Source organism: Marmota flaviventris, chromosome 6 (genome assembly GCF_047511675.1).
Source record: "Marmota flaviventris isolate mMarFla1 chromosome 6, mMarFla1.hap1, whole genome shotgun sequence".
NCBI lineage: Eukaryota > Metazoa > Chordata > Mammalia > Rodentia > Sciuridae > Marmota > Marmota flaviventris.
The window spans coordinates 149,441,663-149,468,230 of NC_092503.1; the positions used below are offsets into that span (position 1 = coordinate 149,441,663).

At 47.0% G+C, this 26,568-nt stretch overlaps 1 protein-coding gene across 1 annotated transcript; it reads left to right on the plus strand.

Moving 5' to 3' along the window:
- The first annotated feature begins 338 nt into the window (after positions 1-338).
- On the plus strand, positions 339-19,360 carry Mylip (myosin regulatory light chain interacting protein). The gene is made up of 7 exons (XM_027948098.3): positions 339-636; positions 1,748-1,938; positions 13,257-13,442; positions 14,587-14,784; positions 15,188-15,352; positions 16,231-16,651; positions 17,807-19,360. Exons 1-7 carry the CDS (start codon positions 550-552, stop codon positions 17,894-17,896), a joined length of 1,338 nt encoding a protein of 445 aa, XP_027803899.3. The 5' UTR covers positions 339-549; the 3' UTR covers positions 17,897-19,360.
- Positions 19,361-26,568: the final 7,208 nt, after the last annotated feature.

Sequence of the window (26,568 nt, forward strand, 5' to 3'; positions counted from 1 at the left end):
AATTCAAGCGCCAACAGGGAGGCGTCCCCGCCTGGAGCCCAGGACGAGAGCTCGCTCCGGGCAGCGTCGCCCAGCGGGCAGAGGCAGCGGGTGTGTTCCGGGGCCTCCCTCCTCCCTCAGCTCCTGGCGCCCACAAGCTGCCACCTCCCCAGGCGGCCCGGGGAACTCAGCCGGCGCCGGGAGGCGGGGCTGCAGCCGAGCGGGCGCTGCTATTGGCTGCTAGGGCGGCGGAGGAGGGGCAGGGATGCCGTGATTGGCGGGAGCGCGAGCCGAAGGGGGCGGGGCCGCTATATCTGAGGAGTCCCTGTCGCGGCGCAGGCAGTTGGGCTGCTGGAGTGCGGCGCCGCCAAGGACCGGGGAGCCAGCAGCAGGCTGGGCGGGCGAGGGGGTGGCGGGCACGGGAGCAGCGGCCGCGGGGTGCAGGGCCGGTGTCTGCCGGGCTGCAGCCTAGAGAGGGCCAACCCTCGTCGAGCCCGGGACTGGGTTCGAGCCTTGCAGCTCCGCGACACCAAAGAGGAGGCGGCTGTGGCGGCAGCAGCGGCCCCAGCCATGCTGTGCTATGTGACGAGGCCGGACGCGGTGCTGATGGAGGTGGAGGTGGAGGCGAAAGCCAACGGCGAGGACTGTCTCAACCAGGTGAGGACTGGGGGCCCCGGCCGGCACCTCGAGGCCGAGGGGCCTCGCAGCGTGTCAGGCGCCCGGTGCCTGCCAGGGGCCCCGCGGCGCTGCAGCGGCGGCCCGGGAGAACGCGCCCCAGGCGCCCGGCTCCAGCCGCCTCCTCCCCGCGGGCGTGGGGCGCGCCGGGCGTGCATGTGGGGCACGGAGGACGCGCGCGCCCGGGACCCCGGCGCCGCCGGGGTCGCGGGTACAGCCGGGAGCTGCCACCCCGTCCCCTAACCCGTTACTTTCCCCCAAACAAGGTGGACCGGCACACCTGCTGCAGGTGTGCGCGTGATGCCGCCCACGGGTCCCCGCAGGGCCTGGCAGCGCCACTCGTGTTCCAGGATAGGGTGGCTCGAGGTAGTCTTGGGTCCCGGGCTTTCTTGGCAGACAAGCCGGGTCCTTGTCTCATTCTGCTTCTCCAACGGCCCGTTCACCTGCTTCGGATTTGCGGGGGAGAAAGGACTTGGAGAGGTTTGGGCTGTCTACTGCTTGGTTGTCTTCAAGCATGTGATTCGGTGAGAGTGAAGAAAGGTGCCCTACAGTGCATGAATGGTTGGTATGACAGACAGAGCCTTTGATCCCTGTGAAACACCCTGCCTTCAAATCCTTGAGACCTGAGATGTTTGGAAAACCGCTTAGCTGGAAAAAGCTTAGCTGACACTTGTGGCGTCTTTCCTCAATGTGTTTGTTTTTTGGAATCCAGATGGTTAAAATTGTCCAGATAATAAAGCTGCCAAATCAGCTGTGGAGATTGTGCTGGTGGAGGGAATTCCAGAGATCCGATTAAGAGGGAAACTACCCTGTGGCTGCCCCTCCTTCAGCCTTTCTACACGGCTACTTTGGGGGACTCCTTTTTCTCTACTGCAGTCAATCATGCTGTTGATAGTCAAGGTAGAACAAGCTTCCATACCAGAGCTAGGTTTCAACATCAGATTTAGAATTTTGTTTCCCCAGTTTACACGGGGAATTGTAGCACCGTTGAACTTTGTAAAAATCATGGGGCAGTCTTGGATACAGACAGCCCTTGGGTCTGCTCTAACTGTGTACCATTTGCTCATCCATGCTGCATTCATTTTTGTTTTAGGTGTGCAGGCGATTGGGAATCATAGAAGTTGATTATTTTGGACTGCAGTTTACGGGTAGCAAAGGTGAAAGTTTATGGCTAAATCTGAGAAACCGGATCTCCCAGCAGATGGATGGGCTAGCGCCCTACCGGCTTAAGCTGAGAGTCAAGTTCTTCGTGGAACCTCATCTCATCTTACAGGAGCAGACGAGGTAAAGTGAGGCTAAAGTAAACCAATGTCAAATACACCTTTGATTCCTTTTAGAAGGGATCATTGCATCCTCCCAGAGATGTCCCCCAGCAAATTTGTGTTACCGAAGACTGAGTTCTTCATAACTTAAGTTGGTTTCCTGTATTATACTCTATTTGTTGAGGTGAAGAGGGGGCTGCATAGTTGGCCTGGGTGCATTTTCCAATTCTTGTTTTGTTTTTGTTGTCTTTATAAACTTACTGGGAGAAAGGGGTTGAAATCTTAACAAACAAAAAGAAACAGCTCTGAGACTGACTTCCTGATAGCAGCATCTCATGCCCTATAGTAACCTCGCCTGAGTGGTGTTATTACAGGTCACTGTAGACCGCTCTAACCGAAAGCAGGAAACAGTTCCTCTTGGGTTACTTAAAACTTAGTCAACTTCTTCAGCCTAGTATCAGATTACAGTATGTAGCAAAGAGCTCTGGCTTCATGCAGAATTTTAAAAGTAAGTTTTATGAAAACTTAATAAAAGAACTCTTTGAAGGCCATTGTAACTGAATTCCACCCCACAGATAGATTAAATATGTCTGTTGTTTAGACTGTTGAATTTCTCTGTTGTTAAAAAAATAAACAATAACCCCACCAATAGTGGCAGACTAAAGCCTGAGGTCTCCTTTTTCAAACAGATACTGTGTTCCCTCTGGACTGATACTTTTTCTTAAAGATGTGCCAGACAAGGAAAGTGATGTTTAATATTTACTGCTGAAATGCCAGAGACTTAAATCTTACAGCAGCATGTCAAGTAAAAGAAAATGACTGCCTTCAAAAATGTAGCGAACTTTGGATCTAAGCACCAGTGTTTTTCATAATCCTTTGACTTGGAAATCTGCCATGCATGTGAAAAATGTGATTCTGAGAATTTTGAATAATGATGAGTGAGCAAAATCCCCTAGGAGTTTTTAACATGTCGTTTTTTGTTTGTTTATTTGTTTGTTTACCAAAGAACTGATAGAAATGTTTTATAATTATTCATTTGAATTTGAAATCTCTTCTTTGCCTTGCTATGGAGCTTTAAAGATCGACGAAATCTTTAATTTACTTTCTGAAGGAAGCTAGCATTTTGAATTCTTAGTGCTTCTTAAAATATCTCACAAAATATTCAAGTCATTCTGTGTTTAACAATGTTTTAGTTGTCTTTATTAATCAGAATTTTTTTATATAAAGCTAATTGATGAAAGCTTGTACTTTACACTTCATGACTTGCAGTTGAGTAAAAAAAATTTAAAAAAACATTAGATTTTTCATTGTATAGTCATATTTTGATTTTGCAGTTACTTCAGGGTCTCTCTATGACCCTATTTTGATGACACAAATTGAGTTTTTATATCAGAGGACCAGATACTTTATTTAAACAATGGAAGTGATAATAGCATAATACATTTGTACTATGAAAGCATTCATACTGTATAATTAAGTACTAGGTGGTCTCTACTAGGTCTTTCCTGTAATTGGGTCAGTACAATGATCAAATCCATTTTATTCATGCAAGAAAGAGAGACATTTTATGAATTAGAACTTGAATCAAATTTCCTCTCTTGATTTTTCTTTTCTTGACTCAACTGACTTTGACTCTTGAGATTTATAGCTAATAGCACTCAAAGAGTATGTCTAGCTAGTTTGACTGGGTAATTTTAATTGATTTTATTTCCTTTTTCAAATCCTATTGAAAGGTTAGTGTGATATAAACTTTCAATTTGCTTTTTAATATATTAGTGAATTTTGCTTGTGTGTGTGTGTAGGATTGGCTAAAATACAAATCTCTAATAAAATGCCACCTGAGGTTTATATCACATCTGCTTTAATAACTTGATAAAGTGATTTGTAATCACCATTTGTACCTTTTAATTAGGGCAGCAGAAGTTGTACTAGGTCCAGTTTACAATTAGCATTGTTTTTACATGCATGACACTGAAGAACAAAAACACTTATTTCCCCTTAATGATATTTTAGTAAAATAAAGCTTGTTGATAAGCTTTTTGATATTCAGCTTTTGTTATAAAACTCTGTGAAAATATAATTGATGTGCTTATGTATTGAGTAAATGCAGCTGTGACAATCCAGTTATTAGAGTTGATTTTTTACTAAGTCAAGTCATGAGGGTGCATTTAGTATACCGAAAGCGGCTGGACAGTTTATTAAATGGTTCTGAAATATTCTGGCTTAGTTGTCCTTTGTGGACAATTAAGTAGGCTGCTCAGGGTAGAGCTGGCCTAACTGGAGGCAGTTAACATACTAGTCCACAATAGATTACAGTAACAAGCAGGAAGGCCTACTTATCATGGAGAGCCCTGGGACCCAGGCAGAAGCCCTGTGTTCTGGGTCCCACTGATCATTAACCACCAGGCCCGAGCCCTGCTGAAAGCCCAAGAAGAGATAGTCTCTGAATGCCTCCTTGCCATAGCTTCCCCACTTTGCTTCTGCTTCGTCTGTATTATTTTCTTAATGTTGTCCTAAGTATATTCCTTTGAAGACAGAGAAAACATATCTGGTATTGGCTTGGCTTGGCAGGTAGGGTTAATCTGGTCTCTGATTTGGCCTCAATTTAGATGTGGTCCTACCCATATGGTTGTTTGCCTCAAAAGTAAAAGGAGAGTCCTGTTCAGACTAGCTGGCACCATTCAGAGATGGAGACAGCAGGTCTTTTCAGCAGATGTTTGCGGTGCTGTTGATTTAAACAAAAAGTGAAACAAATTAATGTATTCTGGAAGTAGATCTGAAATTATAACCATCGTGGAAATTTTTGCTCTTCAAAGGCTTTCATTTATTCATAACTATTCTGACTGAATTTTGCCAACATTTTCAAATCCAGAAATTAGAGAGGTATATGCTTCATCTGAGTGTTCAGGGACACACTCTAGTCCTGGACATTGAAGTTCTTCAAGACTTCAGTGATGCCAGTTGTGTCAAGGTTGACGAGTCCCCTGTTCGGTCCCTCCTGCCATCCTGGCCTGAGCTCAGTCATTAGTGCTGCAGCTGGCAGGAGACTACACACCCCCCAGACATCCTGAGTCTTTCCTTTGTAGCATTCAGGAGCTTATAACACCGCGTTTACTTACGTGACAGTTGTTTATTGTCAGTCACTCTGATAATCTAAATTCCATTGACATTGATCAACATTGCATCTCCAGAGTCTAGCAGGTGCTAATTTATAAGACAATTGTTCAATCAGTGAATTTAGAATTTAGAAATAAAAATGGGGTTAACCAACACAAAGTTTCTTATAGATACTGTAATGTTTTTGTTTGCTTCTGTAAATAGAAAAAAGAATAGTTAAAGGAAATGTCACCATTAAAAAATGTCACGTGGTATTCCTTTCTGTTTAGTGATGGCATTCCTTGCCTTCCTCTTTGGCCCCCTCCACCATATTCCAGATCACCAGTTTATTGGCTGTTCGTTCCTAATCTAAAATGGACAGCCATTCCCCTGGACCTTTTCTGATGTTCAGATGTAAGACGTGGGGCTTCCTTCCCTGTGTTGCCCCAGCTGGGCTCAAGCAGTCCTCCTGCCTCAGCCTCCAGAGCAGCCGGGGCTGTAGGGGTGTGCCAAGGTGCCTGGCTCAGATGATTTTAAGCTACAGCCTTACTTTATCTAATTTCAGCCAATTTATAGTCTTAACTACTTATTAATTCAACTTTTTTTCCTGTCTTCCAACACACACAAAAAAATCACATAGACATATAGAAATCTAGGAAAGATGGCATCATGGAACCCAGAGAAAATGCCATGTGACAACTGTGGGCAGATATAGAAAGTGGTGACTTCAATCCAGTTCAGAGCGGAGTCTGATTGGCTCCAGCTAGTGCCTGTAAATCATGCCCGAAGCCTTTCCTAACTTGTCTGTTGGTAAAAGATGCTTACATAATCCATTGTGATATGGGTGGGTCAGTTCTATAAGAAGCAGTTGCAGCAGTGTGTATATATTATAAAGGTGTCGTTTATGTCCTTGTATCACCCATGTACCTAAAAGTAGATAGCACTTTTTTTATTTCTCTCTACTTTTTTCTTTTTCTTCTTTTTTTTTTGCATTCCCAGACACGAAACAGGCCCCAGAAAAGTAAAATTGGTAAAATCTGACGTGTATATTTCCAAAGAAAGTATGGATTGGATTTCCGTATTCTGGCTTACCTGCCACAGTCTGGCTGGGCACAAATGCCACAGTCTGGCTGGGCACACAATCACGAGCCACCACACAGCTTGTAGATTCAAACAGCAACTCTTTATTCCCGAACTCACACCAGCCGTCTACAATCACGTTCTGGGGAAATCCACGTTCTCTGCCCAAATCCACGTTCTCTGCCCAAATTCACCTCCACTGGGCTTCTATCTCCAAAACATACTGTCTGAATCCCCTGAGAACTCAAGGGGAACTCAGGCAGCAGGATACGCCCTATTCCCAGCAGGAATAATCTTAAACCTTAAACCTGGAACCTAAACTGGGAACGCCCTAAACAGGATTATCTTAAAACCGGGAACACCCTAATCTGTCTTGGTCCTTGAGCAAGGTCACCTACATTCAATGTCGCTGCAACATGTCAGCAACATGGGGTACGCTGGCAAGGAAATTGTCATACCTACTTGGCTAATGGCTCCCAGCATCTCCCCCCTTCTGATTAATTAAACAACAAGTAATGTGGCTTAAGGACCGTGCCTGGTAGGTTGTCCAATTCAACATATGGTTCTTACCTGTCATCGGAAAACTGACCTTTAGGCGTCAGCCTCCTGTCTTAGGTTGATACCACTGCAATTGAATCATACCCGTCACTGACTACCGGTCCAGCATACAGCCATACTTGTGGATAGGTCTATGCACCAGTGGGGGGGTGAGGTTCTTTGCCTCACCTCTGTTGGCCCCCAAATTTGGCCTTGGTGCCAGTGGGGGAGTGAGGTTAATGTGGCTTATGGACCGTGCCTGGTAGGTTGTCCAATTCAACATATGGTTCTTACCCGTCATCGGAAAACTGACCTTTAGGCGTCAGCCTCCTGTCTTAGGTTGATACCACTGCAATTGGATCATACCCGTCACTGACTACCGGCCCAGCATAAGCCATTGGCCCCCAAATTTTAGACCATCACTAGCAGAAGGGAGGAGGATACGAAATTGTCATACCTACTTGGCTAATGGCTCCCAGCATTACCTATTCAGTTTTTTCTTTTTGCTAAGACTATGTAGGATGTTTGCATTATTACATGGTAGTTATTTAGTCAAAGAATTCCATCTGGACATCTTCGGTCTCTTTGAATTTCTGATATTTATGTGTTAGCATGAAGTAGTCAAATCACTTTCTTAAAAGGCATTTAAATTAAAATCTAATTCTTAGAAGGCACTTAGTCAGACTCAAGGTGACCCACGTGGGGCAGTGGCAGGAATAGCAGATGGACTCTTTCTCTGCTGTCCTCTTGCAGCCTGGTCTCAGCCCTCTTCCATACCAGCAACAGGACCTGGCAAGTAACTCATGATCCAAAGGCATTGAAGAGGTGATGGGTTCTGAAAGCCCCTTGGCTGGCCCTGCACTGTGGAAGAGCACTCTCCTGACCAGCCTAGGGAAGGAGGTGGCAGCCAGAGCTTGCTGGACTGCCTGGACTGGTGCCTGGCAGGGACTTACTGCAAGGGAGTAAGTGGTTTCCAGAAGTCCAGGTTTGATGCTTTCCAGTGGTGGTCCTCTTCTAGTGGGGCTGTAATTGGCCTTGAAGTTGGCAGTGCCCTGTGGCTGCTCTCCACTCTTCACGGCTTCAGGGCCCGAGGAAGAACACACACCTCAGTCATCTGGCTTTGTATTTTGGGCTTTGAAAAGAATCTCCTTATGTATGAGTAGAGAGATAACTTGGTCAGTATGTGGTAATGATTTACTCATGGAGAACAGAGGTGGAGTTCTGAATCTTGACCAGCTAGGATTTTCTTAGCCTCTTTTCATGAAAAATTTCAAGCATACGAAGGCCTTCACAACCAACATTCATACAGTCCAGCCTAGACTCTACTATTAAGTTTACTATGCCTGCCTTATTGTGTATGTATCCTTTTTTTCTTTTCTTTTCTATTTTTTTGTTCTTCTACCCATCCATCCATCTTTTTGATGCATTGTCAAAATAAGTTGTTATAAGTATACTTTCTCCTGAGTACATGACTTTCATTGACCAGCACTCCCTGTTTGCATATAGTTCTTTTTTTCTTTTGCGTGAAGTATATAAATCCTAATAATATTGCTTACTAAGTTTTGACAGATAAAACTAAGGGTATTTTAATGCTGTTTTGGATTTATTTTTTATTTTTGTATATTTATTTTTCTATTGCAGTTCTGGGGATTGAACCCAGGACCTTACACGGGCCAGGCAGGCTCTCTGCCACTAAGCGGCTTCCCCAGCCCAGTATGTGCTCTTGTGTCTCCGTCTTTTGTTTGTCATGTATTCTTTTAGATCTGTCAATATTGATGTGTGTATCAGCAGATCGTCCCTTTTTATTGGTGGATGGTACTCCGTTTTACGAATGTGCTACTGTTTGTTGATCCATACTCCTATTGATGAACACCTGTTTTCCATGAGCAAAGCTGCTATGAACATTCTAGTACAGAGTTATTTTTTTGTAGACACATGTGTTTTCATTTCTCTTGAATAAATACCTAAGAACAGAGTAGCTGGGTCATAGAGGAGGTAATTGTTTGGTTTTATATGTAACGGCCAGGCCTTTCCCCAGAGCATTCTCACTTGAAGAGCAGAGGGGACTCAGGCTTCTCCACGTCCTGGCCAGCCTTTCTCTGAGCATGTAGTGGTAGAGTGCTGTAGTTCTAATTTGCATTTCTCTGATTAATGATGTTAATCATTTTCATGTACTTATTTGCCTATCCTAAGTCTTCCTTTGTGATGTATCTATTCAAGTCATGTACCCATTCTTATTGTTGGCTTTTATTTTCAAAATGTACAATTTCTTTATGTGTTCTCAATCAGTCATTTGTCAGCTATAACGTTTAAAAATATGTCTTCTCTGTGGCTTGCCTATTTTCCTATGCCTTTTGGTGAGTAGGAGTTTTTAACTGAGATGAAGTCTAATTTACCCATTTTTTTCTCTTCTGTGATGTTTGCTGACATGTCCTAAGAAACCTTTGCCATCCCCCAGTCATGAAGATTCTCTTATGCTTAGCTCTCATAGCATTACAGTTGGGCTTCTACGTGCAGGCCTGAGATCCATCTTGAACTGATTTCTGTTCTGTTCTAAGATAGAAAATGAAAAAAAAAAAAAAAAAACTCATAGCAATTCTGTTTTGATTTAATAATTTAAAAATATAACTTGGCAGTTAGAGTTTGGTGTAAAATAAACTGTGGTTAAGTGAGTCATTGGATGGGGGTGTGGGAGGTGGGATTGCGGTGGGGTCTGACTGAGAGAGGGACAGTCTGGACACAGCCAGGGTCAGTGGTGGTTCTCAGGGAGAAATACAGTTCAGTTACTAGTAACTGAGCTTTTAAAGATAGCTACCTAGCCTCTTTTAAAGAAGTTTTTGGTTAGTTACTTAATTCTGAGTGTAATAATGCGCCTGGATGTGATTATTTTATACTTGTTCTGAGAAGCTCTTCAGAATGCTGTAATATAACTAGAGGGTGGAACAGAGTGGCCTCAGAGTAGCCTCGGCCCCAGCACATGCAGAGTCCCAATTGGGTTGTAGAAAGCTCTGCTCTGGGGACCTGGTGATTGCTTTAGGGATAGCCAGTGTTCGCAGCAGAGTTTTCTGGTTAGACACTCTTGAAAGATAAATGATTTAACTTTATTTCTTAACACTATCAAAGGCATTAATTTTAAAAGGAGGCAATTTACAGTTATTTGAAATAAAAACATAACACTATATGATCCTAAATTAAAATCGAACATATCTTTATATTCACCCCCACCAACCTTCCATAATGCTGGAGAAGAGTGAATTCATTTGTAAACATGATGTCAGGCATGGATTAGCCAGAATGTTTCACCCTGGGCTCCGAAATGTGGCCCATATATTGAAAATATCAATTTTCTTAGTGACTAGTAAAACTTACAGAATGAATTTCAAAGTAGAACACCAAGAAAATTTTTAAAATGCCATTGAGCTTCTATATTCACAGGACACGTTCACATGTGCTTGCTTGTGTCGAAGAACATTGTCTCTTCTCAGAGGCTTTCTTTCTGTTGTGGTCTAGGATGTCCTCTATGTTGAATAAACATGTCATCACTTTCAGTCTTTTGTTTAAAAAAAAAAAAATCACTGCAGACATGACTTCTTTGACTGCATCTGCTTGTTTTGATGTTATTGGTAACCTTTCACCCAGTTCACCAAAAAAAAAGGAGAGGGCAAAATCCAGGAGCCAGCCAGACCTTCCAGGCCAGATGGCAGAGGGGAAGATAATGGGAGCAAAAGCCTGAGTCAAAGGCACTCTTAACCTCTTGAGCTGTCACGGAATTCCTTACTGGAAACGCGCGCAAGGGTCAGCTCTCCCTCCTCCTTCCTGCAGTCTCCTGATGGCTCCTCCTAGCTGCTGACCTTGGTTGCCACCCCCTCCCCCTGCACACACTCCCCCACCCTGGGTACTGTCCTGAGAGTGAACCCTTGTCACCCAGTGGCCAGTTTGTGGCTCTGCTCTAAAAGCTGTAAGTTCCTTTAGAAGTGTCCATTCTGTAACCCTGGCCCAGGGCTGGGCACAGGCAGGGTGTGACAAATCTGATGAAAAGGTGGCTTTGCAGCTATGAAACGGCAAGATGCAGGAAGGGCCAGGCAGAAAGGCTGTAGACAGCAAGGAAGGCTTTCGTGCTTACCAGGTGTGCTCACGTGCAGCCTGGACTGTGTGTAGGAAACAGCGCCGCCCCCACCTTTGTCTTTTTCTGACCCATATACGAGAAAGGACCAGCATTCCTGTCAGGCTGCTGCCCTGTTGATATCTGGTCACTTACTGCTGCTTCGCCTCCAACTTGGCAGCTCTCTCTAGAAGTCGGCATGGGTAGTTTAGAAAAAGAAATGGAATCAAGTTTGAAGCTCTCCTTTTGCAGGCTATACTTTCTACTTCATAAGACAGGAAGTAGTTTCTAATTTTATACCAGGAAAATAAGTTCAAAGAGGCCTTTACGAAAGCCGTGATTGATTGAGAAGACTTGGTTGGCAGTGCTAACCTTCAAATCTTTTCTCACATAATTTCTTCTGGAACCTACATTCAGCCGGTAGTTTCCTAAAAGCGCTCCCTGATGGACAGACAGGTATGTTAGCAAGATGAAGTCTACCCAGGGCCATCTGAAAGGCCTCCGAGGGCTGGAGCAGTGCTGTGACTCAGGGTTTTGTGGGAATGCTGGGACCCGCTATTTTAAAGCCAGGTTTTGGGGTTTTTTTGTGTGTGATTTCTTTGCCTCAGCAGGGGCCCTTCTCAGTGTAGCAGTATGTCAGAAATACTTTAAAGACTAACAGATGTTTGGGTTAATAAAAACCATGTTTACCCTCTTTCAGTGCTGTTGTGCATTCTTACTGTGGTGTCTTTACGAGGGCTTTGAGTAAGGAGAAAACTGCAGTACTTGGCAGAGTTTGATCATCTTAAATATTTTGTTATCATTAAAGGCACGAAAGATTGGATTTGAATGTTAAGGCAGATGGTGGCTCTGTCAACCTGACATCTTGGGGCTCCTCATGTTTGAAGCTCTCTTTCCTCCTCTTCCTCTGCCTGGAATGACTCGCACAGGAGGCGTGTATGAGCAGACAGCCAGCCCTGGGGCTGGAGGAAGGCTGTCACCCTCGGTGGAGTGGGGACTGAGCTTACCTGGTGCCTAAGCCTTACCAGTGGCCATGACTCACTTATTAATGGGAGGGGTTTGTGGCATTTAAGCACTTTTCAGAGGCAACCACAAGTCATCTAAGCAAGGTTAGGGTGCCACATTGCTGGGGACAAATTTTGTAACTTAGGCCAACCTTTTCTATGAAAGCGTAGAGACTCTTTCCAGAATTTTGGGCAATATGAATAAAATTTTAATTTCCCAGGAGTTTGTAATCTTAATTTCCCCAGGACTTTGTAAGTGTGATGGACAAGCCTTTTGATCATGTAGACTGGTATCGTGCACAGTTAGGCCAGGCTCAAACAGAACAAAACTAAGGTTGGGACATCAAATAATCACAGATATCTGCAGCTGTACCTGTGCCTGTGGAGCTCTTTGAAGTCAACTTCGTGCAGCTGTCTAAACCCTGCCAACAGTTACCATACACCCAGCCCTGTGACAGGAAGAGATGGTGTATATCCAACATCGACCCCAGGTATCCAGGAAGAGCAGCCAGGACAGAGGGAACAGCAAGACCAGGGTTCCTAAGCACAGGAATTGTCCCTTTCCTGGGCACAGCTGCTGGAGGACACGATAACATCTGTGGCTGGAAAGCTGGGCACAGCAGAGGAGGCTGGGTTTCAGGCCACTATGGTGCTTCCTTAGCAGACAGTGGGGACCCCTTGAAGGATCAGAGCAGAGAAATGGCAGCCTGCAAGGGGGGCTGGCAGAGTCTGGAGGAGGGAGCCGTGAGGGTGGGAAGCTCTGTGGTTGAGAGCTGTGAACAGGACTGATGGCTGAGGAGGCACAAGGGACGATGGATGATGGAACTGGTCTAAAGGGCTCTCGGAGACTATTAGATAGGTGGAGGTGGGAGGTTTGGTAAATGTGAGTCTGGACCTACTGGAAGGAAGAGTGAGCTTGATTTCCAAGGAGCCGAACTTGAGATGCTAATGAACTTCCCAGGTGAAGTCTGGGGGGCAGGTATGATTCTTGGAAATGAGGGTTGTGTGAGTGAGCTGAGGCTCATTCTTCTTTAAAAATTCCTTAAGATTATATCAGAATTCATTTCAAGATAGTTTTTCTGATGAAGATTATTTATTTTAAAACAGTGCAGAAACTTGTGTATAAGTATTTTACATGTTGTGACCTGACTGCTACTGAACTTGTCTTTGTTAGATAACCTGATAAGGTTACAATTTTTATTCCAGAGAAAGTTCATCTTAATGTTATTTTGTCTTAATGTTCATGATTAAAAGGGGCTTTATCATGGTAAGTGTATTCAGTGTGATTTTTCTAAATTGATGTTTTCTTTCCTTAAAAGGTGAGTACTTGACTGTGTAATTGCTCCACAGGTTGTATTTGTCCTTGTGTCTGTTTTCTGTGGTACTGGGGATGGGGCCCAGGGCCTCCTACTTGCCAGGCAAGTGCTGCACCGCTCAGCCGCCCTCCCCCCCCCGCCCAGCAGGTTGGGTTTGATGTCCAGTTATTCCCCAGTCTGACCTCGTTCGAACCTTCCTTTACAGGCACATCTTTTTCCTGCACATCAAAGAGTCGCTCTTGGCAGGCCACCTCCAGTGTTCCCCAGAGCAGGCTGTGGAACTCAGTGCCCTCCTGGCCCAGACCAAGTTTGGGGACTATAACCAGAACACTGCCAAGTATAACTACGAGGAGCTGTGTGCGAAGGAGCTCTCCAGTGCTGCCTTGAACAGGTGAGGCTGCCCGGGCCAGCGTGGAGGGCCCAGGCTCTCAACTTGACAAGAATGTCCGAGAAGAGAGCACCTGTGGTGCAGATCATTTGTGAGGTTGGGGGGCATTGCACATTCTAGCCGGGTGTCTTCAGAAGATTCATTAGCTGTTTCTTTCAGAAATGTACAAACACAAAACAGTTTATTCAAGCAAATGCCTTTATATGAAATGTTATACATCATGAGGATTTCTTAAACATCTGGCTTTTTAAGAACTTAGGTCTCCTACAATGGAAAGTCTATCATGTGTATTGGTGTTTTCTTCATCCCTGCAAGAATGAAATCAAGAGTCCAGATGGGCATCTTAGTTACCTATTCCTGCATGACAAGGGACCCCCAAACTTGGTGGCTTAAAACAACAGCATTATCTCTGTGACTGAAAGTGTCCAGTTTGGGAATGTAGCCATGGAGCCCCTGGGTCCCAGGGGTCCGGAGCTCTCATGGGCTGCCTTCAGGCTGCTGGAGTCGAGTCCTGTGAAGGCTCAGCTGAGGGAGGACCCACTTCCAGGCAGCCCCTGTGGTGTGCTGGCCAGCCTCCCTCCCTTGCCCCCTGAGCTCAGGGAGGGCTGATCTCAGAGTGAGTCATATTTCATGAGTTGTCCGGATTCTGTTCATTAGCAGCCAGTTGTGAATCCAGCCCACACTCAAGGGTGTGAGGAGGCAGGACCACCAAGGGCCACCTGAGAGGCTCTTCTGCCACAAAGAGGCAATAGCACTCATTTCCTTCAGTTGCAGATGATCTAATCGATCCCATGTAATGCCAGAGTCTAGTGAAGCTTATGAAGTATATTAGACAAAGGCATGAGGAGGTCCACACATAAATTCTTCTTATGTATGTTTTTAGAGATTTTCCATAAATCTTTCAGTTCATCCTTATCCAACATCCCCCAAAGTGTTCTCGACTGAACAGATGATGGTTTCTATCTTGAACAGTGTCTTAGAAGTGTTTTATGTGGTAATTTTGCTAAATCAATGAAATATCAATCATATATAGTTGATGGTTTTGTGACTCACAAATGACGACGACATGTCCTGTACTAGTGAAGATTGTCCGGGTTGGTCTTTGGATGTGTCCCTCTGGGTGACCCCACCTTCTCTTGTTCTGCAGCATCGTTGCAAAGCACAAGGAGCTGGAGGGCACCAGCCAGGCTTCGGCCGAGTACCAGGTTCTGCAGACCGTGTCTGCCATGGAGAACTACGGCATAGAGTGGCACGCTGTGAGGGACAGCGAAGGGCAGAAGCTCCTCACTGGGGTGGGACCCGAGGGAATCTCAGTCTGCAAGGAAGACTTCAGCCCCATTAATAGGTAACCAGGCATCTGTGCGCACTGCAGCTCTCGACATGAAAACAGGAGAGAGGGAGGGACGAGGCAGGCAGTCCTCTCTGAGGAAGGAGATGTTCCACTGGGGCCTTCACATTAATTTCTCAGGTCTTGATGGCCATTTAATTGGTGTTGACCCACAGTGTGTTTATGTGGTAGTGTTTTTCAAATAAGTTCACCGCCATGAAAATCTCTTCCAGTCCCACACCCAAAACCTGCTCCAGTATTTCACATTGCGGGGTTGCCTTCTGGCCTGCCTGGGTGTGAGGAACAAAGGTGATGGGGTTGTTCCAGATTGAATGTCTGATTTTCCTGCTGCGTCGTGGGCAAATGGGGACCCTCCTGAGGCTCCTCCTGGGCCTGCTCACTCTGTCTTCCTGTCTCTTAGGATAGCTTACCCTGTGGTGCAGATGGCTACCCAGTCAGGAAAGAACGTGTACTTGACAGTCACCAAGGAGTCTGGGAACAGCATTGTGCTCCTGTTTAAAATGATCAGCACCAGGGCGGCCAGTGGGCTCTACCGAGCAATCACCGAGACGCACGCGTTCTACAGGCAAGTACCACGGGGCACTTGAGAGCTGGCTCTGTGCTTCGGGAACGTTAGGTGACACATGGCTTTCTGTGGTTTCATCTTGTACAAATTGAAGAAGTGGGAATGCTTTGGGACATCTTGTCTCTGTGGTCACAGTCACAATGGAGTGACTGGAGTCCTTATCAATATAGTTCCATTTCCCCACAGAAAGTGCATCCGTGTGGGCTGCGCAGCTTCTCCTACTTCTCTCACCTTCCTCTCCTACCCACCCCTCTCCTGAGGGGCACTGGGCAGCTGGGTCTGTTCTGCTACAGCTTTACTCTTTCTTGGCAGAAGGATGACAGGTCGTCTTGCCCTCCCGGGAGAGGTCCTGCCCAGAATCCTCACTACCGACACACTGAGGATTTTTTAATAACAATATCGATCCCCTCATTCTAAAGGGTATTTTGAAGCCAAGTTGTGATTGGACTAAAATATCCGGAAAAGTGAAGCCAAAAAATTTAATTGGTAGAAAGCCTTAAAATATTTTATTTTAAAATAGACCTACAGATTGTGGAGCAGAATGGACAAATTGTCGGCATTTTAAACACAAAAGCAAACGCTTCAAAGACAAATGTCCTTTCTCTTCCTCAAGCTGCTGTGGACTGCCGCTCATGCCCTGGAGACAGAGCAGAGGGTCACTGCTCCGTATTGCTGGGTACTTCATAGGAGAGACTTGAACAGTACAGAGGTGGAGTCGTTGGGCTGTTTGGCATGCACAGCGAGGGAAGAACCTGCTCCCAGGCCTGCGCCAAATGTCTGTGGACACGACCTTTGTATTGGCAGCAGCGTCAGGAGGTCTGTTATGGATCTGCCTTGGCTCTTGGGCATTAAAGCAGATGTTCCATCTCTCCTCGCAGGTGTGACACAGTGACCAGCGCCGTCATGATGCAGTACAGTCGTGACTTGAAGGGCCACTTGGCATCTCTGTTTCTAAACGAAAACATTAACCTCGGCAAGAAGTATGTCTTCGATATTAAAAGAACATCCAAGGAGGTGTACGACCACGCCAGGAGGGCTCTGTACAACGCTGGCGTTGTGGACCTCATTTCCAGGAGTGACCAGAGCCCCCCCAGCTCTCCCCTGAAGTCCTCAGAGAGCAGCATGAACTGCAGCAGCTGCGAGGGCTTCAGCTGCCAGCAGACCCGGGCGCTGCAGGAGAAGCTGCGCAAGCTCAAGGAAGCCATGCTGTGCATGGTGTGCTGCGAGGAGGACATCGACTCCACCTTCTGCCCCTGCGGCCACACTGTGTGCTGCGAGAGCTGCGCCGCCCAGCTGCAGGTGAGGGGCTGGCCTGGCCTGCCTTGGCACAGCCCTGTGTGGTGAGTGCGTGCCCACCAGGGGCTGGCCAGTGCAGCGAATGCCACTTCTGCCTGGAAAGGTCGCTGTGCTTGGTGCCTGAGGGTATAGCATGCTGTTTTCACCAGCAGAATTGCTCTAAATCGCAGGCTCCTTTCAAGTTCTGGAAATGAGGTCCAGATTCCTAAGGTGGTCTTCAGATCTGGCACCTAGTTGGAGGCTGAATCCAGCCTAGAACGCAGGCCGCCTCCACTGCTGCGTGCTCCTGGGGCCGGCTGACCCTGAGGGACGGTCTTCTTACTCGCCTTGTACTTCAGAAGAATGCTAGGACAGTGCAGTCCTTGCCAACCGTCCATTGCCCCGGGCGGATTATCATTCTGATTAATGTGATGAATTTACTCTGATTACTGCCGATGTCTCTAGGGCCTTCTTGGATGGGCTCTTACTTGTTAGCAAGTCAAACTCATTTTGATATTAATACAAAAAAATGAAAGGTACTCACATAGCATGTTTTTGTTCTTTTCTACATTTCCTCTTAACTTTGTCACTTGGTTCCCTTGCTCAGAAGTGTCAGCTAAAGATCACTGTGGGTTTATGTGGCCTAGCCCTAACCGTCACCTCGTCCTTTGGAAGCTGTTTCCAAGTTCCTGAAGGGCTGGAAACCAAGTCCACAGGACCATGGCGTCCTTCCTGAGAGTGGTCATGCTGCGACCCTGAGTTATTTTCCCAGGCGCAGCCATGTACTGGCCTTTTTTCTGCCACATTCTGGCCCTTGTACCCAAGTCTCCCTTAGTGCTGGTGAAGGGCACGTCCTTGCTCAGGACCCTAGGAACATAGAGCTGTTGCCTGGGAGCAGACAGAGCCGCGTTCCCAGCCTCGTGGGCATCCACCTGGTCATGGTGATCCAGGGCCAGTCTGCACAGGGCCTCTTGCATGAGGTGTCATCCTCTACTCTTGGAGGGGCCACACCCTTGGCTCAGTGTGCCCGGGTAGAGTTTAGCTGGAAGACCTCTGCAGTTGAAGGCTCAGAGGTCACTGTGGTCACAACTCCCTTAGAGCACTCCAGGCAGCAGGTCCAGGGCGGGCACCCAGGCCCTGCAGAGGTGTCTAACCAGTGCTCTTGGCTTCTCTCTCCAGTCGTGCCCAGTCTGCAGGTCCCGCGTGGAGCACGTGCAGCACGTCTACCTGCCCACGCACACCAGCCTCCTCAACCTCACTGTCATCTAGCCTGTCCTGCGTCCATCGACATGCCATATTTCCACGAACTGCACTATTGTAAACTATAAGAAGGACAACTGTGGAGAGAACCCCACTCCCAACCACCCATCTGCCACGCCGCATTGAAAAAACAAAGAAAAAAGAAGAAAAACCGGAACACAAGTTCTCACTCCAAAAACACATCTGTGTGCAGAACCAACACCCCCGGGGTGGGGGCCTGGAAGACTCTGGAACGTGACACATTCCTTGTCTTGCGTTTTTTTATGATCAAGTAAAGGAATAGGTAAGGTCTTCTGTGTCAGTTAAGTGGCAGCGTAGCCAAGAAGTGGGTACAAATGACCTCCTAAGTCTCCGCGGTGCATCCTGAGGGAGGCTCCCACCTGCGGCAGGCTTTGTCAGAATTAGTTTCACGAATTTACTTGGTTCTTTTTGTAAGGTCATGGAGAGCGGAACATTCTTAATAGGAACATTTTTCTTAAATAGTTGTCATTATATGTCATTTTTGTTTTTATAACTTGTTCAAGAATGACTGGATGCAGGCAGGTCTCAGAGTCCATCCCGTGACTCCGGACAGTTTGGCAGCCGAAGTGCAGGTTTCAATGGGACGGGCAACAGACAGCCGGGAGCAGCTCCGTTCTTTCCCTTCCCTGCCCGCTGTGCCCAGGCCTTTGGGGATCAGATGCTGCCAGTTTGGTTGAAGGGTCTCTGGCACAGTCAAGCACTCCTTGGGCTTTGGATTGGTGGGACATTTTAAGATTGGAAAGGGAGAGTGCTTTCCTGGACCGGGAAGCCTCGCTCACCCCCGCCACGCCCCGGCACCTGCGAGGTCTTGTCTTCACTCCTGGTCCCTCGCCGCCAGCTTCACCCATGGGTGTTGCTGTGCTTGAATGATCTGAGGTCCTCAGCCTTATCATACATTTCTAGATACTGCCTCCTCCTTGTTGTGTGGTTTAGCGGGGTTTTGTTTTGTTTTATTGGGTTTTTTTTTTTTTTTTTGGTTTGCGTATGTGCTTTTTAAGTAAGTGTTTAGATCTTCTTTGGGTGGATCCCGCCATGGGGTTCTTTGGTTTCTCTATTCTTAGACATATTTTTCACTCCCACTGGGCATTTTGGAAGCTGGTTAGTTAGCAGGTTTTCAAGGATGTCAGGAAACCTACGTGACCTTATCGGGTGCAATACTAGCTGAGTTAAAGCTAGGAACTACACTGTCACTTTACTGATATTTCTGAGTATACTTTTCATATTGCCTTAATGTAGCAGTAATGTGTTTATGCATTTGTTTCTTTGCACAGACATTTTGTCAAATATTAAAACTCTACTTTTTTATGGCACATATTAGCATTATAAGCCTTTATTCCAAGAGGTATTTATTTTTTCACTTGTAAAAAAATAATGTTTCCACATAAAGAACTCTGTTATATCCTAGAGGACTTCTGTCTTTTATATTCAGGATAATAAAGAATTTAAAGCAAATACAGGTATCATCCTAGTTATTGTCATTTAAGCCATTTTTATTCAGTTAAAAAGAAATGAGCAATAACATCGAAGTTGGTATGTAATTTGGTTCTACATGGAAGATTTGAAAATGGTTAGGACATTTGCTCTGAGACTACTCCACTTAGTTATCCTCTCACCTGTGCTTTTGGGCTAGAATCGGTAGTGGGTAAAAAATTTATAATGCACACAAGGAGATGAAAAGTAAAAATTGGGCAAAGGCCTAGAAGGGAGTGGTGAGAGGGGAGGGAGGGTGAGAGGGAAGGGAGTGGTGAGAGGGGAGGGAGGGTGAGAGGGAAGGGAGTGGTGAGAGGGGAGGGAGGGTGAGAGGGAAGGGAGTGGTGAGAGGGGAGGGAGGGTGAGAGGGGAGGGAGGGTGAGAGGGAAGAGAGTGGTGAGAGGGGAGGGAGGGTGAGAGGGGAGGGAGTGGTGAGAGGGGAGGGAGGGTGAGAGGGGAGGGAGTGGTGAGAGGGGAGGGAGTGGTGAGAGGGGAAAGGAGTGAAAGCTGACACCGCTGGGGTGGGGCCTTCTGGGGGGTCTGGGCCCCAGCAGGGACAAGTCTCAGCTGCAGAGTCCTTCATGACTGCTAGTCTGCTCTGCTGGGCCCTGACGCCCCCCACACACCAGTGTGTGCTCATCTGCTTTAGGAAATGCTCTGTGGAACAGAGAATGTGGCACTGTGTGTGTAACTGATAACTTAGGAAAGCTGGGAGGCAGGGAGATTTGTTTTCTACTATACCTATACTAAGCCAGTCTTCTGTCAGTTTCTAGGAATTAACTCATTTATTCATTTCACACATTTATTGAGAACCTACTAAGTGCCGAGTATTATTGAGTTAGAAATTTTTTAAAACAGGAAAAACACACACAGAATTTATTATATGCCTAAGGCATGGGAGTAGTAGGTCCCAACCTGGAAATTTTAAGACTTCAGGATATGAATGAGGGGGGCTGGGACTATAGCTCAGCTGGTAGCATGCTTGCCTCACAGGCACACAAAGGCGTGGGTCCAATCTGCAGTACCACACACCCAAAAAAGATCTGATCAACAGGTGCCCATGTTATACACTAAGCCTGCTTGTCTCTCTGTATAGAAACTAAATAATGTTCAGACTTCTAGAATATTGGCATCAGTGGAGACCTTAGGCATGGCAGTCTCAAAATACTAGCCAGGTTTACTAAAAGACGGAAGGATGGGTAAGCAGGTCAGTGGGTAGGAGATGGATGGATGACAGGTCAACAAATAGATCACGTCACTCACAGCCCATTAGGCCATGGGCACTTGGAGCAAATAACATAAAAACCACCATATGAAGAGGTGCCACTTGGAACTCTAAGGCAAGCACCGTGGAGGCCCAGGGACCAAGGATAAGGGTGCTTCCAGAGGACCTTGGAGCAAGGTCTTGATTTTCAGTTGGAGAAGAATGAGTGTCTCACGTGACTCGAGTGCAGTCTGGTGGGGTGGACAGTCCCCTACATTGGAGGATGTGCAGCCGAGTCACAGTGGAAGGGAACCTTGGATTTCTAGTTTGATTTGGACTTCGCTCTTCAATGCCTTCAGAACAAGGAGCTTGTAGAACAGCAATTCTTGCACAGAGAACTTCCAGCACATGGTATAGACAAGAGCAAGGAGAGAAGAGAGGCAGAGAACGCCATCCTGATGATCCCCAATGTGAAAAGAAAGTCAATGCTATTGGCCAAAGTGTATTGTTATTTTGTGTGCATGGATGAATACGTAACAATGAATCCCACCATTACTACAACTAATGCACCAATAAAAAATGTAGGGAAAAATAAGGGTCAAGATGTCAGAAGTGCAATCAGCAATCTGCAACAGGTGAGTCACATAAGAATTCTGTTTCCATCTTTGGAATAGAGTCTTGAGCAGAGGGAGCAATAGGGGAGCAAGTCATGGGAGAGGAAAGAAAGCTGCACTGGGGTTTGGACGTGGTCGTGGGCATGTCTGGAGTCAGAAACCTGGGCTGGAACTTAGAAGTGGGCAAAGGCAGGGGCATGGCTGGTGGCCGTGGCACTGAATAGACACGTGAAGATGTGACAATATTAGAAGGTTCCAGTGGGAGACTTCAAGGGGACAAGGGTAAAGCTGGAGATGGATCCTGAAGTGACCTGTCTCCAGTGGAGGCGAGACTGAAGGTATTTGAGGGAGAAGAGATTCAGAGGGACGATTCAAGAGACAGGAAGCTAAGTCAGGCTCAGACAGTATGGAAGAAGCAGGTTGGCTACATCAAGGACGGTCGCAGGCTCAGGGAGTCGGGGTGCCGAGGAAGCCATAAAATGTGGCAACACTGCAGGGCCTGGGTCCCAGCATGTGGGAGCATCCTCAGAATGAGGGGTTCAGATGGCCGCCAGCCAAGTGTGAATGGAGGGAAGGGTGTGGGGGCGACAGATGCAGAAGGTGGCACCCAGAGGGGACAGGGCCAGGAGAAGTGCTTGGTTTTGTATTTTAAATGGGAAAGCACAGCTGGGTGTGGAGGAGAGGGTGGGCAGGTGTTCAACAGAGGAAGGACTGGAGGGCCCCAAGCTCTGAGACACGAGAGGCTGAAGCCTCAAGAGGCTCATCGCCAAACACAGAGCTTGCAGGACCTGCACAAAGGCATCTTTCATCTCCCTGTTAAAGGTGGCAAACCTTAGCATGGAGCTCGAAATGTTTCCCCACCCCAGCCTGTTCCAGCATCTGCTCTCTGTCACAAGATGGTGAGCTCAGTGCCCTGCTGGGAAATTCTGAGAATAGTCCCCTTAAATGGCGTTGAACTCCGAGGATCAGACGCCTTGTGGGAGACACATGTGGATAAACATGAACACTGCCAGGGAAAAGAGAGAGAAAGAGAGAGAAGTGCTCTGTGGAACAGGAGGCTGCAGAAATTTCCAGACACAAGCACTGGAAGTACATGAAGGTTGAGCCCCTGCTTGCCTGCCTGGAGGAGGATGCAAGGCGTGCTCACCGGTTTACAGAGTGCAGAATAAACGAGGACAGCTGGAGGTTCTAATAGTTGTGCCAAGCAATGAAGAAAGATCCTGGGTGGCGTTTGAACTATCAGAATTTAAGACAGAAGGCAGCCATTTCTGTCTTCATTGTTGCTTGTCTATTGAATGCCTTCTCGTGGAAATCTTATAACATTCATAAATACTTTTGTTCACATTTGTAAAGCATTAGCCCTTTGCCTCTTAAAAACAAAATAACATCATGACCACACAAATTGCAGATTTGCACACCTACCTGTTGCTTAAAGAAAAAAAAAATACTCTTCAAGCAAAAGCTAAACATCTGTTGTTTACAAAGCTCGCAGTAGCGCTAAAGGGCAGAAAAAAACTTCAAGGGTGTGTCCTCTTAAGGAGCTATTCTAGTCAAGAAGAATACCTGTGCATGTTTGTGGAAAGAAATAATAATAGTACCAAGACCAAAACCAGCATGCATGTGTGCATCATTGTGTGAACAGATACAAGCAAACTGGGGGATGTCTTCTGAAGGAGGTCAGTTTGTCTTGACATAAGCACAGAATTTGATTGACAGAAAGGAAAACAAAGCATGAGAAAGTGGAAGAACCCCTAGCTCAAGAGCAAAGCAAACAAGACCAAGTTGGAAGAAGACACAGCCAATTCATAAAGAAGCCTGCCTGCTGCGATACAGATTTCAAGATTGATTTGATGAGTGTAGAAAGTTATAATAAGACATTGTGGATTTTCTGTTGTGTTGTTGTTGGATGTTTGTTTATATTAAGTTCTTTATTCGTGTAATGCATTGATTCATTAATTTGGGCATTGATTTGTTAATTCATCAAATAGTCATCAAACACCCAATATCCGTGAGGATCTGTGATGAGAGCAGGGGTTCTCAACCAGGGCATTATTGTCCCCTGGGAGGCACTAAGAATGTCTGGGGACCTTTGTCAATTGTCAAGTTGGAGGTATGGCATGGATGCTGCTGGCATTGTGTGGGTACCGCAGGGACACTGCCAAACATTCTTCAAAGCACAGGGTAATCCCCCACAGCAAGAATTTCCTGACCCAACATGTCAACATGGCTGCGGTTAAGAAACCCAGGTCGGGGATCCGGGTGTCTGAGATGAAGTCCTCACCCTCTCTGGAACACCAAGTGGACTTCAGCCTGCCCAGTAACCTTTCCAGGCTCTCAGTCCCATACTCAAAGCAGGTCCTGGGTAACACCCAAGAGCAGAAGATGCTCTGCTTTGGGTTTGAAAGAAAGTCATGTTGGAGAAGAGTCTGGAAGATGGGTCCGAGTGTGCCAGGTAGGAGGGGTGTGGAAGGAGAGTGTCCAGCACACTGGGCAGCTGCGAGCCAGGGGTGGCTTGGCATAACTGAAATTGGAAGGGGAGGGGAGAATAGGAGGGGAATAGGCTGAGAATTTAGGTTGGGAGCTTATCCAGAAAGGGGTCATAGGCCCTCCAACCCCTGCTCCCAGCCCCACTGACAAGAAGGTTGGTTCTGCTGTGGTTTGGGGAAGTGGCCTCCAAGGCCATAGGTTGAAGGCTTGGTCCCCCCTGCAGGGCTGTTGGAGGTAGAGGAACCTTTAAGAGGTGGGGCCTAGTGGAGGAAATTAGGTCACTGGGAGTGCCCTTGAAGGGGCTATTGGGACCCCAGCCCCTTCCTCTCTCTTTGCTTTCTGGCCACCATGAGAGGAACAGCCATGCACTCCTGCCGTGGTGTCCTGGGCTGCCACAGGCCAAAAGCAACAAGACCAAGTGACCAAAGAATGAAAGCTCTGAAACTGTGAGCCAAAATAAACCTTTCTTCTTTCCAAGTTGATTCATCTCTGATAATTTGTTGCAGCAATGGAAAGTTAATACTGTGTCTGAAAATGTTGCAAAAGGGCATCAAGAAGTAGCTGGGTTGCACAATTCTGTTCACTTGCCTCTTGCCTAGAGATCTAACTTTCCCATCTGGGCTCTGGTAAGCGTGTGTCCTCTGAGCTTTTAGTAAAGGCAATAGCAAAATGATACCCTTGCTAATAATTTGCCCTAGAGATGGAAGCTGTCAGGTAATCATCCAGAATTTAAAAGCTCATCTCCATATTCCTTTAGATGAAGAAAATGTCAGGATGAAAATATAGCATGGCTTATTAGTAACATCTTGCCCAGTTTTCCCTAAATGGTTAGAACACACTGCCTTTCCCTGCTCTTTATTAAAGCTGTCTATTTTTCAGTTCTAAATCCTGGGAGGATTTTCCCCATGAATTTAACATGACTGAGGAAACTAGCTCCAGGGTAAAACTTGGCTGCAAATTATCTGAGCTAGGCTTCTTAATAAAAAAGACCAAAAATGAATCATAGCCTTTTAGTAGTTTCAAATGCAGAGTTACCGTTCTCCTTCACCCCCAGTGTCATGATTATTCATAATGGAAATGGGCCAGCTTTATAAAACGATTTCATGCAACAAACGTCCTTTGTGTTCAACGTTGGAAGCTGGTGCCGCTGTGGGCCAGGAGAGGAGGCAAGACAGAGACGGCGCGGGAGGCAGACAAGGGCCGAGCTGCTACTGCAAGCTTCCCAAGGGGCCACCGCCTCCCAGGGACGTGCTCCCAGGTGGCGGGCACACAGGACCCCCTGTGTCAGGCAGCACCTTCCGAAATGGCACTTGGGTCACCTGCTCAAGGCCAGGTCCTTGCAAACGCACAACTTGGTCTTTTAATTATAAGTTCCCACCCAAAGCAAATGCAGCCTGTGGAAATGAACCCATCATCCCAGGAAAGGAAACTGCAAAAGCTCATGATGATCAGTCTCCCCTGGGCCCTCTCTCCCACTCCTGCTCTCTGCAGGGGAAAGTCAGGCACACCCCACACTCAGGCCTGTGGAAATCAAGAGCCTCACCCTGTGGCAATACACTCAGCCCTTGGCGTCTGCGGGGAATTAAGTCCAGGCTCTTTACGTGACATGCCCAAGTGTCCCTGTCAGGTGTCAGAGTGTGATTATAACTCATGCTCACCTCCTGTGGGCTTCCCGTCAACTCTAGATGACCTATGTACCAGTGTACGTTCTGTGTAAATAGTGGCTATACTCTATTGTTTAGGGAATAATGACAAGAAAAACGTCACTAAGTGCCCAGTACAGACACATCTGTAGGTCGGGTGACTCTGGTTGGTTGATGGGGGTGCCGAACCCGGAAGGCCAGCTCTACCTGATTCAAAAAGCCTTTCCCGTTGCCCATCACTTCTGTGTCTAGGGTTCTTTTACCTTTTGAGAAACAGCCAGGTCACCCCTCTCCCTCTGGTATTTAACCTGCATTTACACCAGCGCCCAGGGACCAGGCAGCGTCCCTCCCCAGGAGGCCCTCAGCTTGGCAGGATAGGTTCACATCCTCTCACGACATTCCTATCCCTTATTCCAAAGGTGAGGACCCCGGGCACAGAGAGCTGAAGCAACCTGGCCAAGGTCACAGAGCGAAAGGCAGGAGCCAGGAGTCAGGCTCAAGGGGGGGCTCAGCCCTGCTTCTCAGTGGCAGATTACAGGTGGCCTCCCCGGGTTCAAAAGAACACTCAAGGGTCAGCAGCAGCCTGGGTGCCACTGTGTTTATTTTTGCTTTGTTTTTTTCTTTGGGGGATGGGTACTGGGGATTGAACCCAGGGGCCCTAACCACTGAGCAACCTCCCCAGCCCTACTTTGTATTGTATTTAGAAACAGGGTCTCGCTGATCTGCTTAGCACCTTGCTTTTGCTGAGGCTGGCTTTGAACTCGCAATCCTCCTGCCTCAGCCTCCCAAACCACTGGGATTCCAGGTGTGTGCACCACTATTTTTGCTTTGTTTTATAAGGAGTGTGGGAACCTCTCTCCACCGGTGCCCTGGATTTGGAGGCTGCAGCCTCTGCTGACACACTTCCTCATCATCCCGATTCCACACCCCGAGGTCACTGAACAATACATACTTTCAACTTCCCCGTGTTTCTTAGGAAACAGACCTTTAGCACCCAGCGGGAGGGCATATGCACATAGAGCCAAAATGGGATCACCTTTGGGATCGCCAGTCCTGTTTTTGACCAAATGACTGTAAGGAACAATGGAAGGATTTATTCATCACCAGCCTTCACACTTTCAAAGTATCACTGTTACCACTCTCTCCTTTGCCTGCTCACAGGCTTCAAATTTCCACCACTAAGCCCCAGGAGAGAAGAAGAGCCAGGGCTGGTCAGGCCTCTGGGTGGGCAGCGGGGAACCC